General features: G+C 38.8%; 1 protein-coding gene across 1 annotated transcript; it reads right to left on the bottom strand.

The window, feature by feature from the left end:
* Positions 1-4,647: 4,647 nt before the first annotated feature.
* Positions 4,648-5,448, bottom strand: LOC149822259 (uncharacterized). The gene is made up of 2 exons (XM_089980245.1): positions 5,368-5,448; positions 4,648-5,277 (listed from the first exon to the last, which is right to left on the bottom strand). The coding sequence occupies exons 1-2, from the start codon at positions 5,446-5,448 to the stop codon at positions 4,648-4,650; spliced, it is 711 nt and encodes a 236-aa protein (XP_089836371.1).
* Between the last annotated feature and the right edge of the window lie 7,768 nt (positions 5,449-13,216).

Raw genomic sequence — 13,216 nt, 5'->3', positions numbered from 1 at the left:
CAATGGCCATAGTCAGGATGTAAACAAAACTTAGGATTTTTATCTTTTATAAAATAACACTGGATCCACACTGGATCCTTTTCAAAATTCATCATATTTTCTTTAAATATTTTCTCCTTTTTTTAGAGTTTAATTTAAAATTAATTCAATACGTATATCAATGACCATAGTCAGGGTATACTGAGAGTTAATTTCATTTTAAACTCTATAAAAGCACCAAAAATGTATTTTATTCTTCACTTGAATTTAGATATGATTATTATATAATATATTCAATGGCCATAGTCAGAAGTGTATTATATCATTAATCTTATTTACATTCATTTAAAGAATGAAATATGATTTTCAAAATCCAATTACAAATCCTTTGAATTCTTTCATCACTTAGGATAGAATTGCATCATATTTTCAAAATTCCCTTTTCAAAAAATTCCAAGTGATTCTTCATTTCTCAGATCAAATCTTATTCAAATTCAATTCTATCTCATTTCAAGATTCAAAAATTTAATTTCAAAGTCTAATTTGACTTTGAAATTTTGAAATCATCTTATATTCAAACTTCAAATTTCTAACTCAAATCAAGATCCAAACTTCAAAGTTCAAATTTAACTTTGAAGTCATCTCCTGCTCCAAAAATCAAGTTTATTTTCTTATCTTCAAAAACAAAATCAAAGTTTGAGATTGATTCTGAATCTCAAAGCTTGATCCTTCCTAAATTTTAAATTTGATCTGGGTTTTCAAAACCCAGATCCATCTTCAAAAGTCTCATTTGGACTTTCAAAACCCAAAATCCAAAGTTAGATTCAAATTTTATCTCAGATTCTAGATCTTGGGTCCAATTTCATTTTAGGATCCAGAACTCAACTTCCACTTTGGATCTCAGACTTCAGATCCAAGATCCATTTAGGATCCAGAATCCAATTTTACCTTGGATCTCAGACTTCAGTTCCAAAATCCATTTAGGATCCAGAATCCAATTCCATCATTGGATCTCAGACCTCAGATCCAAATCCCATTTAGGATTTTAAACCCAGAATTCAATTTTTTCTCAATTCTATTTAGAATCCAGACTTTGGATTGAAATTCCATCTTGAATTCCAGATTTCAAATCAACTTTTATTCTCAATTCTAATTCTTAGATCCAATTCCATTTCTTCCAGATTTCAAAATCCAAGTTTAGATTCCCAAAATTCCAAAAACCAATTCCATCTCTCAATTCTATTTAGATTTGAAATTCAAATTACATTCCAAATTCCATCTCTATCTTGATTTAAAATCATAAATCAAAGTCCATTTATGACTTTGAATTTTCCTTTCTTCTCTATTTATCTCAACTTCAAAACCATTCCTTCCGAAGTTCAGATTTATTTTTCCCAAAGCTCTGATTATTCCAAAAGCTTAGAATTTTAAATCTTAAAATTCTAAAGTTAGAAACCATTTCTTCACTCTATTATTTGATTCATCTCAGAAACACTTCGGATTTCCAAATCATTTTTTTCGAAAAGAGCATACATCCTTGCATTTGCACAAGCATGATTCTTTGTGCATCTAGACTTAGGATAAATTCTTAGGTAATCTTTTAGCAAAGCAAAAAGGCATGAATTCGACCCTTGGTTTGATTACCCTTGATAAAGGCGCCAGGAACGGTCGAACCTCATACCGATGAGCAGATCCCGTCTCCCAGTTTTCCCGCAATTATTTCAAAACAGAGGTGAGTTATTTTCTCAAATATTTTCAAAATTAAGGTCAAGTGAGACCCCGCAAAAGAGTTCCTCTTTCTCTTCTTCTCTCTTCACTCTTTCTTTTTGTCTTTTATTTTCTCCCTTCAAAAAGGAGAAAATAGAGGTTGGAAAGGAAAAGAGAGAAATACCAAGAGAGGAAAAATTTTGCGATGATCACATAACCCTACCACAAAGTCTTCCCATTTTCATTGAGGAAAAATCTTCCCATTTTCATTGAGGAATCTCAATCCTCTGCATGAGACCACCAGGACACTGGTGCTCAATCTTGATTTGCTGGCAAGTCAAGCACCTCGAAACGTATGTTGCTATCTCACTCTTCATACCGTTCCACCAATATTTCCTTTGTAAATCCTTGAACATCTTTGTCCCGCCAGGATGAACTATATACCTTGACATACAAGCTTCATCGAGAATCTTCTTCTCCAGCTTAGGGTTATTTGGAACCCAAAGTCGATCTTTCATACGAATACCACCATCATCTGCCATTCTAAAGAACGTATCTTCCTTTTTCGCTAAGGCTAGAAGCTTACCATACTGGGCATTAAACTTCTAAGCCTCAACAATTCTAGGCAAAAACTATGATCGAATGGTAAGACTAGACAATCTGATCAATCCGCTTCCAATCGAAAAAGGCTTCCAAGCCACGAAATCTTCAATCAACTTCTGGCTCCACACGAGACTAGCCAGAACACTGCTCTATTTGTGATTAAGTGCATCTGCCGCAATGTTTGCCTTACCTAGGTGGTAAGACAACGTGAAGTCGTAATCCTTGATGAACTCGAGCCATTGTTGTTGTCTCATGTTCAACTCCTTTTGAGACAACAAATACTTGATACTCTTATAGTCTGAAAAGACCTTGAACGATTCTCCATACAAATAGTGTCACCAAGATTTCAAGGCAAACACCACTGCTGCTAATTTCAGGTCGTGAGTCAGGTAATTCCTCTCATGAATCTTCAACTGCCTTGAAGCATAAGCGATCACTCTATCGTGCTGCATTAGCATACAACCCAAACCTGTTCTGGAGGTGCCTGTGTACACCACAAAACTGCCTCTTCTTGAAGATAAAGCTAACACCTGTGAGGTCGTCATCTTAGACTTCAAGATCTGAAAACTCTCTTCACAAGCATCATTCCACTCAAACTTGATGCCTTTACGCAAGAGCTTTGTTAACGGTAGCGTAATTCTTGAAAAGTCTTGGATAAAATGTCGGTAGTATCCTGCTAACCTACAGAAACTACGAATCTCTAAAACATTTTGAGGCTGCTTCCAGCCTAGCACTGCTTTAACCTTTGCTGGATCAACTGACACTCCATCTTTGGATATCACATGACCCAAAAACATAACTTGCTAAAGCCAAAACTCGCACTTGGAGAACTTGGCAAACAGTTTGTGCTCACAAAGTACTCCCAGAATGATACACAAATGTTCTTGATGTTGCTCCGGGCTCTCTGAGTAGATCAAGATATTGTCAATAAACACGATCATGAAAGTGTCCACGTATGGACGAAAAATATGGTTCATCAAGTCCATGAATGCAGTTGGTGCATTTGTGAAGCCAAAAGGCATCACCACGAACTCGTACAAGCCATATCTCGTTTGGAAAGTTGTCTTCGCAATATCTTCCTCTCTAATATGAAGTTGATGATAGCCTGATCTGAGGTCTATCTTCGAGAAAATCTTTGTTCTCTGCAACTGATCAAAAAGGTCTTCGATCCACGGTAATGGGTATTTATTCTTAATCATCGCTTGGTTGAGCATCCTGTAGTCAATGCACAACCTCAAAGATCCATCTTTCTTCTTCACGAACAACACTGGTGCACCCCAGAGAGATGCACTAGGTCGAATAAAACTTGTTCCAAAAGTTCTTCTAACTGACGCTTCAACTCTTCGAGTTCTGCTACAGCCATACGGTACGGTGCCTTGGAAATAGAGGTAGTTCCAGGCAACAACTCGATCTTGCGTTTTGAGGGCAATCCGGGTAGTTCCTCTGGAAACACATCAGGAAACTCTCGAACTATGTCCAAATCCTCGATCGGAACTAACTCAGGCTCAACTGGAGTGATACTGACCAGAAACGCAGTACCCCCATTCTGCAAATACTTATGGGCTTGAAAGAAGAAATCAAACAACTATTTTGCAACGATCGAGAAAGCTTGATTTTCAAAATAGGCCGATTAGGCTGAAATAGGACTACCTTGCCTTCTCTATAGAGAACTTTAGCATGATACTCCAACAACCAATCCATGCCTAGAATGACGTCAAACTCAGTCATGTCTAGTAGGATTATGTCAGCTGGCAAATTCTGCCCTGCCACTGACACCTCCATGCTCAGAATATAGGAATTACATAATGACTGATCACCAGTTAAAGTACAAACCTCCAACAAGTAATTCAAAGATTCTACGTTCAAAGGCAAAGTCCTAGCCAAACTGACAGATATGAAAGAATGGGAAGTACCACAATCAAATAACGTAAAAGTTGTGTGTCCAGCAATTAGAATAGTACCTTGGACCAATTCTCCCTTGGTCACTTGTTCAACTGTTGCTGCGTAAGCTCGTCCTGGGATCGTCTTCTGGTTGCCTTGCCTCGGCTGATGCGACTATTGTGGCTGATGTTGCTGCTGAGGTTGTCTTTGATACACCGGTTGTGATGTTCCTGGAGCGTTTCTCTTTAGATCATCTGACTGCTTCTTCCAGCATTCTGGTATGTAGTCGCCCATCTTGCCATAATAGAGACATCCCCCAGTATCATGAGGGCATGGTCGACCCGAATGATCAACAGGGCACTTTAAACATCCCAGTGTTGCTGTAATCTGTCTCTGTTGCTACTGAGGATGTTGATGTTGTTGTTGCTGCTGGAGTCATCAATACTGGTGCTGCTGCTGTTGGTTGTTGTTGTAGAATCAGTTCTTCTTTATCGGTGGATAGAACTTCTTTCCACCCTGATTCTTCTGAAACTGTCTCTTTTTAAGCCAACTCTTTTGGCCTTGTTGTTGCTGTTTTCCTCTGAAAGATTGCATCCTCTGAGACTCGGACCAATCTTGTTCTAAAAGTGAAGCTGTCTCTAATGCCTTATCGACTATCATCGAAGCATGAGTGTATACCTTCATGCGAAGAACGGGCTTCAATCCTTGAGCAAACTTCAATACTTGGTCCTTCTCTGTGGCATATACGTTGGGACAATAACGCTCGAGACTATGAAATCTGGTAACGTATTCTGCCAAGGTAGAGCTTCCTTGTTGTAGATTAAGGAACTTTTGTATTTTCTTGCTCTTCTCATGAGCTAGGAAATACGCTGCATAAAAGGTCTCTACAAACTGTTCCCACGATACTGGCTCATTCTCAAACTTGATCTCCCAAGTAGTCGCCCACCACCTCTCTGCATCTTTTCGAAGATGGTACGTTGCAAAATCAACTTTTCGATCATCGCTTACTTGCAAGACATGAAATATTCGTTCAATCTCTCGTATCCAGTCTTCTGCCACCTCTGGAGTCGATCTTTCATCAAAAGATGGAGGGTTCATACTCATAAACTGTTTATAAGGAATAACAGTAACAGGAGCTTGAATAGGTGTTTCTCATCCCTGGGCAATCTGCCGAATATAGTCACCCATGTTTCTTACAGTTTCTGCTTGCCGCCCAACAACCTCCGTAAGGTTGTTAAGAGATGCCATCAGATCGTCACATCGATCACGCCATGTCATCTTAAACAAGCAAACATCGTATAAGCAACAATACAACTTCTCAAAAGCAAGATTTCATTTCATAAGCAAATGTTTTCATGCATTACATGACCAAAAATATCCTTTGTCAAAGACAAGGTTACAAACCACATCCAATCACATAAGCAACCCAAAAATGGAACATTGACTTAGTGTTTCCACCAAAACAACAAAATATCATTATTACCGCCTACTAATGTAAAGTCTCAATAATCCTTCTGACTTTTGCATTATCGTGGACTGACACAAGGAGGAGAAGTAGGAGTACTCAGGGGTGTATCTGATATCTCTTGAACTTCCATTGGCACTAGAGAAACAATAGGATCTGGCACAAACTTCAAGGAAATAGCATACGGGTAGAATTTTGGTGAATATTGAGGAGAGTTCAACGAACCTTGCCTATCTCCTTCCTAGCTATCCTCTTCTACCATTTCTGGTCCAGTGATCGATGACCTATCTTCAATATTACTCGCGTTACTCTTCCAGCGTTCATTGCGAAGCTTCGTTTGGCATTCCACTTCGATATGCCCTCTAAGACTACAATATGGGCAATCAGACAACTCACGAGGGCAGATCTATCCCATGTGATCCATAAGACACCTGACACACGAAGGTGCCTGATTTGCCATCATGTGAACACCTCGAGTAAGGTGTTGAACAACTCAGTCTAAGGATTCTTCACCTCGAACCAAGTCTTGAAGAGCTTCAAGAATCTTCTCGTAACATAGGTTCGTCGACATCTAACCCATACATATCCAATTAAGCTTACCATTCTAACTAAGAAGTAAAGAGGATTTAAATAACATAAATTCAAATTTAAACATACTTAAAGTGCGATGAACGATGCACATTGAAGTCTTGGAGCACAGTTAAAACTGCTCTGATACCAATTTATGTGGCACCCAAACCCCGACCTTGGAAAAATCCTTTGATTTTTGAGGATTTTTTTTTTTAAAAGTTGGTTTTATGTCAAACAGCGGAAAGACAAAAGAAAGGGGGTAAACAAGAGTAAAAATGTCGCAAGTCTGAGCGGGCCACAACAAGTGATACATATACATCAACAGATCCAAAATGTACAAAACTTAAGTGTTTCAAGTTTAAAAAATGAGACAATGTACATCCATTCTCACAGTCTCTCAAAACAAGAAGAAAAATCCTCTCAAAACCCCAAAACCAAAAAGGAGCCAGGATCTGCAGCTAAGTGTGGGTTTCCAAGCCACCAGAGCGTGCGCCATCATATCACAATTGTGCCTACTCATCACGTGCATCCCCATAAAATGGGGTCAGTACTCTTGCGAGTTGGTAAAGAGCAACAACATCATATATCCATTTCTCAAGGAAAAAGCATATAGCTTGGAAACAAGTGAAGCCTCGATATATGTGCATGTGTCAGGTAAGTGCATGTGCTACAAGTCTAAGTAACAAGGAAGTAATAAGTGCAACAAGCAGTAGTAACAAAACAAGGAACTAAACAACTACTGAATGACAAGTAACTAAGTAGCAACAAGGCAGTACGAGAGCAGTAGCAAGGTAAGCAAGTAAAGGAACTACTAAAGTAAGTTAGCTGTGATTGGTTAGTATTTATATTCTTATGATTACTTCTTTGGGTACGTGAAGGAACCTCACATTCTGTGAGACATGCACCCGACGTCTGTTATTCAAATTTGAGTATGGTAACTGAGGATGCTACAGACTGAGTCAAACCACATGCGGGCAGCCACAACTGAGAGAAAACCCACACATAGGTAAAGGATTGCAATCCATACTTCAACACTAGTGAGGTACCTTAAAAGGTCACCTCGACCTCCCTAACTGTGAGTGACTGGAGGTCAAAGGATGCTTCATCTCCTATAACAACATATGTCGTAGTAACGACTAGTCACTCAAAGTTGTACCATCCAGCCTCTCTAAAGTGAACCATTTTGTGAATGGGGAGCGGCAGTTTATTTTTCTTAGACTTGGTTTGACAACATACCTCCTTCTGAGGTGCTTATGCCACGTGGTCCCTGCAGGATACGCAAACGAGAACTTAGTCTGCCCATTCACGTGCTCAGCCTTACATGATCAACAGAGAGCACATCGCCTCTGAAGACGATCATAACACCATTTTAGCTCACTCACAAACATTGGGCCATCGCCCAAAAACTCTAGTTGAATAAAAAAACCACAACGAGTGTATTGCTCATACCCTATGGTGTTCAAGTTTTTGTCATTCTTTATATCACATGTGTAATGTGCACTTCGTGCACTCATCCATGCCTCAAGCATGAGACCAAAGTGTACCTCTAGAGGTACGTACTAAACAGTACAGGTGTCAAGATGTGCTATGTGCAAGTGTGAAGCTAAATGTCACATTTTCCCAAGTCCTTCGCACAGGTAATGATACAGAGGCAAGATACATATGCATAACTATGAAAAACATATTTCAACAAGTGACAATGTGCAAGTGAGTGTACCAATTCACATTCTTAAAAAACATGCAAGTCTAATTAGCAGAACATAATCAGGATTACATGAACATCAAGCTATAACAAGTATCACATACTTGAGTGTAAACAAACATTTCAAATTTTCAAGCAAATGAACTTTAAAGGTCATATATTGACAATTTCGTATAACAAGACCATTTTCATAAGAAAGATATGTGATTTCGACACACTCACATGTTGAGATTGAAATTTAACTAATTCCATACTTATGGGAATTATATTAGCATTTCCACGGTGGATCGCCGCACTTGCAGAAACCAATGATGGTTTTTGATAAAACTGTCGAAAACCTAAGATGAAGAAAATTTTCTATGTAAGTGTAGGCAGCATACTGCTCACACTAATGCTGCCAGGATGGGACACCGGAGAGCTATGGGGTTTGCTCCGGGCCCACCACACTTTTGGCTACCCGATTGTCAAATGTGGGGCACGAAGTGCCGACAAGTCCCAAAACACCAATTGTGACGTGTAAGGCCACAAGCCACAGGTCTGCACAATGCACAGTATATGTCATGTGTCCACACCGGGGCTGCTGGACAACGTATACAAAACACACCAGCCACCACAAAAGTGAAGAATCAAAACCCTTTTCTGAAAACCTTTATTAAACTAATATATATATATATATATATATATATATATATATATATATATATATATATATATATATATATATATATATATATATATATATATATATATATATATATATATATATATATATATATATATATATATATATATATATATATATATATATATAGCTTGTGGCAAAGGGAAAAGGATACGCGGGCCATGACTGAACAGCTAGAGGAGCCCACCCTGACCTAGACCACACTGGAATTGGGTCCAGGGGCACTCCCAAGTCTCGGATCTGAAGCAAAGTGGTTCAGTCCAAGTGGTACTGCTAGGGAGCAAAGCTTGCTTGAACCGCACTGGACTAGTTCAGTTCGGTGTTCTAGCCAAGCTAGCGGCCAGACCACTAAGCACAGCCCTTTGGACCTGGACCAAGGGTCACAAAGGACTCTGATCGAAACCAAAAGGGTTCAGACCAGACATTGCATCCAACTTGCAGCCCTGTCCAAGGCGAAGACAAGGTGATTAAGTTACCCGGGTGCTCTAGCACTCGGTACCACTGCTGCACCCAAGCAGAGCTAAAGAGGGAACGGGGTCTGGTCCTTGGGGCCAGACCGTGAGCCTGCCATGACTCTGGTTTGAATTGAGTGTTCAGACTAGGTGCTGCACGTAGCAGCAGACACACAACATGGCACCCAGGCTAGACAGCTACCCAAATGCGGCTAGTACCCAACGGCTAGTTGTCACACCAAGGCAAAACAACAACAAAAAAAAATAATGGGTCTGGTCCTTTGGACCAGACCACGGGCCAGAACAGACCCTGGTCTGAACTCAAGGTTCAGACCGGGTGCCACTGTGTAGCAGCAAACCCATGGCTAAGAGCCCAGGCCCACCTGCTACCCGGGTGCAACTAGCACCCGCACAAGGCAAACCGAAGGGAAAAAAAGGTTGGCCTTTGGGTCTGATCCTTTGGGCCAGACCTCAGGGCCTGACAACTCACCCTGGTCTGAACTCATGGTTCAGACCAGGCACTGTCCTGAGACAGTGGTCCGAACCAGACGCCCAGGTGTTATCGTCGCGAAAATTTTTTTCCCCTCTTCCCTTCCTTGCGGAAGAGAGAAAGAGGAAACGCTTTCGCGCTTCAAACTTTGACCGGATTTTGGAAATTGTTTTGAAATACTCGCCTCCGTTTTTGAAAATTGCGGGAAAATCCATGGGATGGGGCTCGACCTGTCGGTACGAGGTTCAACCGTTCCTGCCGCCTTTAACAGGGGTAATCGAACCAAGGACCAAAACTATGCTTGACTTAGTTAAATTATCGAAGTTATGTTCTATCCTAAATGCACAAAGAATTCAGGCATGTGCTATGGGATTTTGGAAAATGCAAGTTGGAAAACATGATGTATGCTTAGAAAACATTTGGAGTTGGAAAGAATCTCTCAGGAAAGAGGTCAATTTCTCAGGAAACTCAGATAAAAAGGGTTTTTTTTTTTTTTTGAAAATATGAGAAAGTTTATAAAGATGTGAGAAAATCAGGAATAGTTGAAAATCTTGGGAAAATGGAAGTGATTCTTGAGAAAAGATGGACTTTTTGAAAAGGGAAGCACTTCTTAGGAAAACTTGGACTTTGAGAGTTTTCTTAGGAAAATGATGGAAGATTTATAGGAAAACTCATTGGAGAAGGAAATTCAAAACTTGGGGAATCGAAATCCTAGGAATTTTACCTTTTGAAATACTTGAAAATCGATTTTGGATCTTGGAGAAAGATTGGAAAACTCTTTTGAATCTCTTAAGAAAATATCATTTTCCAGGGAAAACTGTGGAAAAACTTGTCTTTGGAAAACCGATTTTGAAAAATCCTTAGAGTTTCTTGAGAAATCGATTTCTTGAGAATGAAGTTTTCTTGAGAAAATCTTGAGAAAATCAATGATTTCATGATGCAAATGACATGAGTGAATGAATGCACTTTGAAAAGATTTTCTAAGAGATTTGTTGGAAAAATGTGCATTAAGTCAAGATAAATCCTTCACATATCCTGACTGTGGCCATGAATATGTTCAGAATTTAGTTGATTTGATGCACATGATTTTGAAAACTTTGGAAATATGATGTGCATTTTAAGATAGCCTAAGAGTGTAGGCTCAATGTGACTAGTAGAAAGATGATGGATCTGGGTCTCGTCCATATTCCGACTAGGGCCGTAAATATGGATCCCACCGAGTCCATCAACTCCCTAAGAGTTGGTGCACGTGCCATTCGTGAACATCCATAGTGCTTTTGAAATAAAATGCATGAATCATAGAAACATGATATTGCATAAAATCAAACTATATGATATGCATCCTAGTCTAAGCAGGAAATTAAATCTCTTATTCCAAAATTTACATTATTACATCACTAAATAAAGGAAATAAAAGAAATTTGCAGACTTCAGCTCCTTCTTTGGAATGTCTCTGCCAAGCTTGAAATAAAGTTAGCTCAAATATGTGGGTTTTTCCAAGATTTTCCAATAATATTATGAAATTATTGGATTTAATTGGATATAAACCCTATGATCATGCTTCCTTGATATTTGAAATGATGTAAATGCAGGGAATTCAGTGAAAAACAGTTTGAAATTCGGAATTGGGGTCAAAATGACCAAAATACCCCTAAAATTAAAGTTACACCTTTAAAATCAGGGTTTTTTGAAGGAAAACTTAATAAAATTGGGATTTCGAAATTCAAATTGAATTCAATGATGATGAAATGTAGTATGACATGCTGCTAAACACATTAGGACTGTAAAATCAGAATTTGGCATTTTGCAATTTACTCAAAATAACGAATTTCGCTTGTTTTTCGCTTGGATCTGGGTCCTGCGGGACCCTGTTTTGGTATTATGGATGATCCGAACCTAAAATGGATTTCAAATTGCACCAAATTCGGTATGAAGCATATAATTACTCTGATAAACAGCCTAAAATGCTAAAAATCACGAAATGATATGATTTAAATGCTACAATTCAAGGAAAGTCCTAAAATGATGGATTTTGCCTATGGATCCGAACCAAATGCAATGTTTAATATGATAACGCAAGATTTACACCATGGAAATTTCTGATATTTTGCAGACTGCTAAAAGACCTGAAATGGAACATTTTTGGTTTTTATAGCCTCGGGATTTGAGCCATGGTGAGTTCAATAACAGAGATTTAGTTCGGACAGAGGTAAAAATCACACTAATCTGATGAAAAATACTAAAGAAATACAAAACGGACATGGAAATTTATGAAATTAATCAGAGTTATGCACGACATCTACATGAACAACTTTCATGTTTATGACTTTGGCATTTGATCAACGTAAACATAGATATAAATATAAATATTCCTACCTAAACTAACAGAACAGACAAATGTAGCAAAACAGGGGGCTGATAAGAAAAATCCGAATCAGGGGTCAACACTGTTCTAAAAATTACAGGCTTTCATATTCAAACAGAGGACATCTCGGAAACTACTTTCACTTTTTACAGTTTCGGATTTGGAGCTACACACAAAGAGAAACCATAGCCCTAAGTCGATCCAAGATCTCAGAGGCCCAAATTAGGCTCTGACACGTGTACCGACATCTCGGATTTTTGTCAGATATTAAAAAAAATCATAAAAATCTGAGAAAATCATATTAAAAACTACACATTCTTCCGAGTTCATAAAAGCTTTCGGATCTAAAATCGGATCTACCATGAGGGATATCTCGATTTTACAAGTCGGCAAATGATTTTCAAAACGTATCCCGGGTAACAAAACCAGACTTGCCATTTTGAATGTTTACCGCAGTAAACAAATTCAAATACCTCCGAATTTTTGGAAAAATTTCAGGGACACCTAAGGGCTCATTCCGTGATTTTTTTGGGATTTTTAATAAAAAATAAATGCATAAAATTACGTATGGACTGACTGACAAAAACAGAGAACTACTGAAAATGAGCAGAATTGAAATAAATCCTAAATTAATCCTAATTAATTAATGAAATGTGCTAAATAAACGAAATAAAATGCAAATTAAATCTAGATAAATGCATGAATGATAAAAATCATCAAGGAAGCATAATTGAATATTTTTATGTATGTCATTTTATGAGAATAGCTCAATCCATCTCTCGGATGAGCTCTTTCTTCAAACGACTCCCGAATCGAATTATGAAATCAAATCAAGAGGAAAAGAGGTGCACCTTGCTTCGTTAGGCAGCGTAGGAGCTTGCGAAAGGGGCGGCTATCACGAGCTTCATTCGTCCTTCGCTCCGGGCTTCGGATGGTTCACCAAAATCGACCCACTACCTTCTTCACTGAGCCAAAGGGGGCGTGAGTGCAAAAATCGGATTTTCAGGAAGGCTAGGTTGAATTTCCAAGTTCACAAGAGTTCTCAAAATATGGTCCCCCTAGGCTGGGCATGGAGCCTTGTTTTTATAGATTTTTCTGAAAAATTTGAATTTTAAACAGGCTCAATCTGAGCCCTCCATGTGGCGCCATCTCAGGGGGTGCTATCTGGGGGTTTGAAATTCGAATTTGGCTTTTGCAGGGAGCCCTCAGGTGGCGCCACCTCATGGGGCTATTTTTATAAAAAAATATATTAAAGAAAAGAGAGGAAGCCAAGTGGGGCTCTGGATTGGCGCCACCTCAAAAGGAGATTTGAGGTGTAAA

Source organism: Nuphar pumila, chromosome 11 (genome assembly GCF_984573655.1).
Source record: "Nuphar pumila chromosome 11, dmNupPumi1.hap1.1, whole genome shotgun sequence".
Classification (NCBI taxonomy): Eukaryota; Viridiplantae; Streptophyta; class Magnoliopsida; order Nymphaeales; family Nymphaeaceae; genus Nuphar; species Nuphar pumila.
Note: the sequence above shows the minus strand (reverse complement) of the source record. Positions and strands in the feature narration are given on the sequence as shown.

What these genes read in the sequence shown, in the direction of transcription:
- LOC149822259 (XM_089980245.1), bottom strand. Translation starts at nt 5,448, where the DNA reads ATGACATGGCGTGATCGATGTGACGATCTGATGGCATCTCTTAACAAC. An exon ending in TTGGGCGGCAAGCAGAAACT is followed by an intron (nt 5,278 to 5,367) that starts GTAAGAAACATG and finishes CCTTATAAACAG; the next exon opens with TTTATGAGTATGAACCCTCC.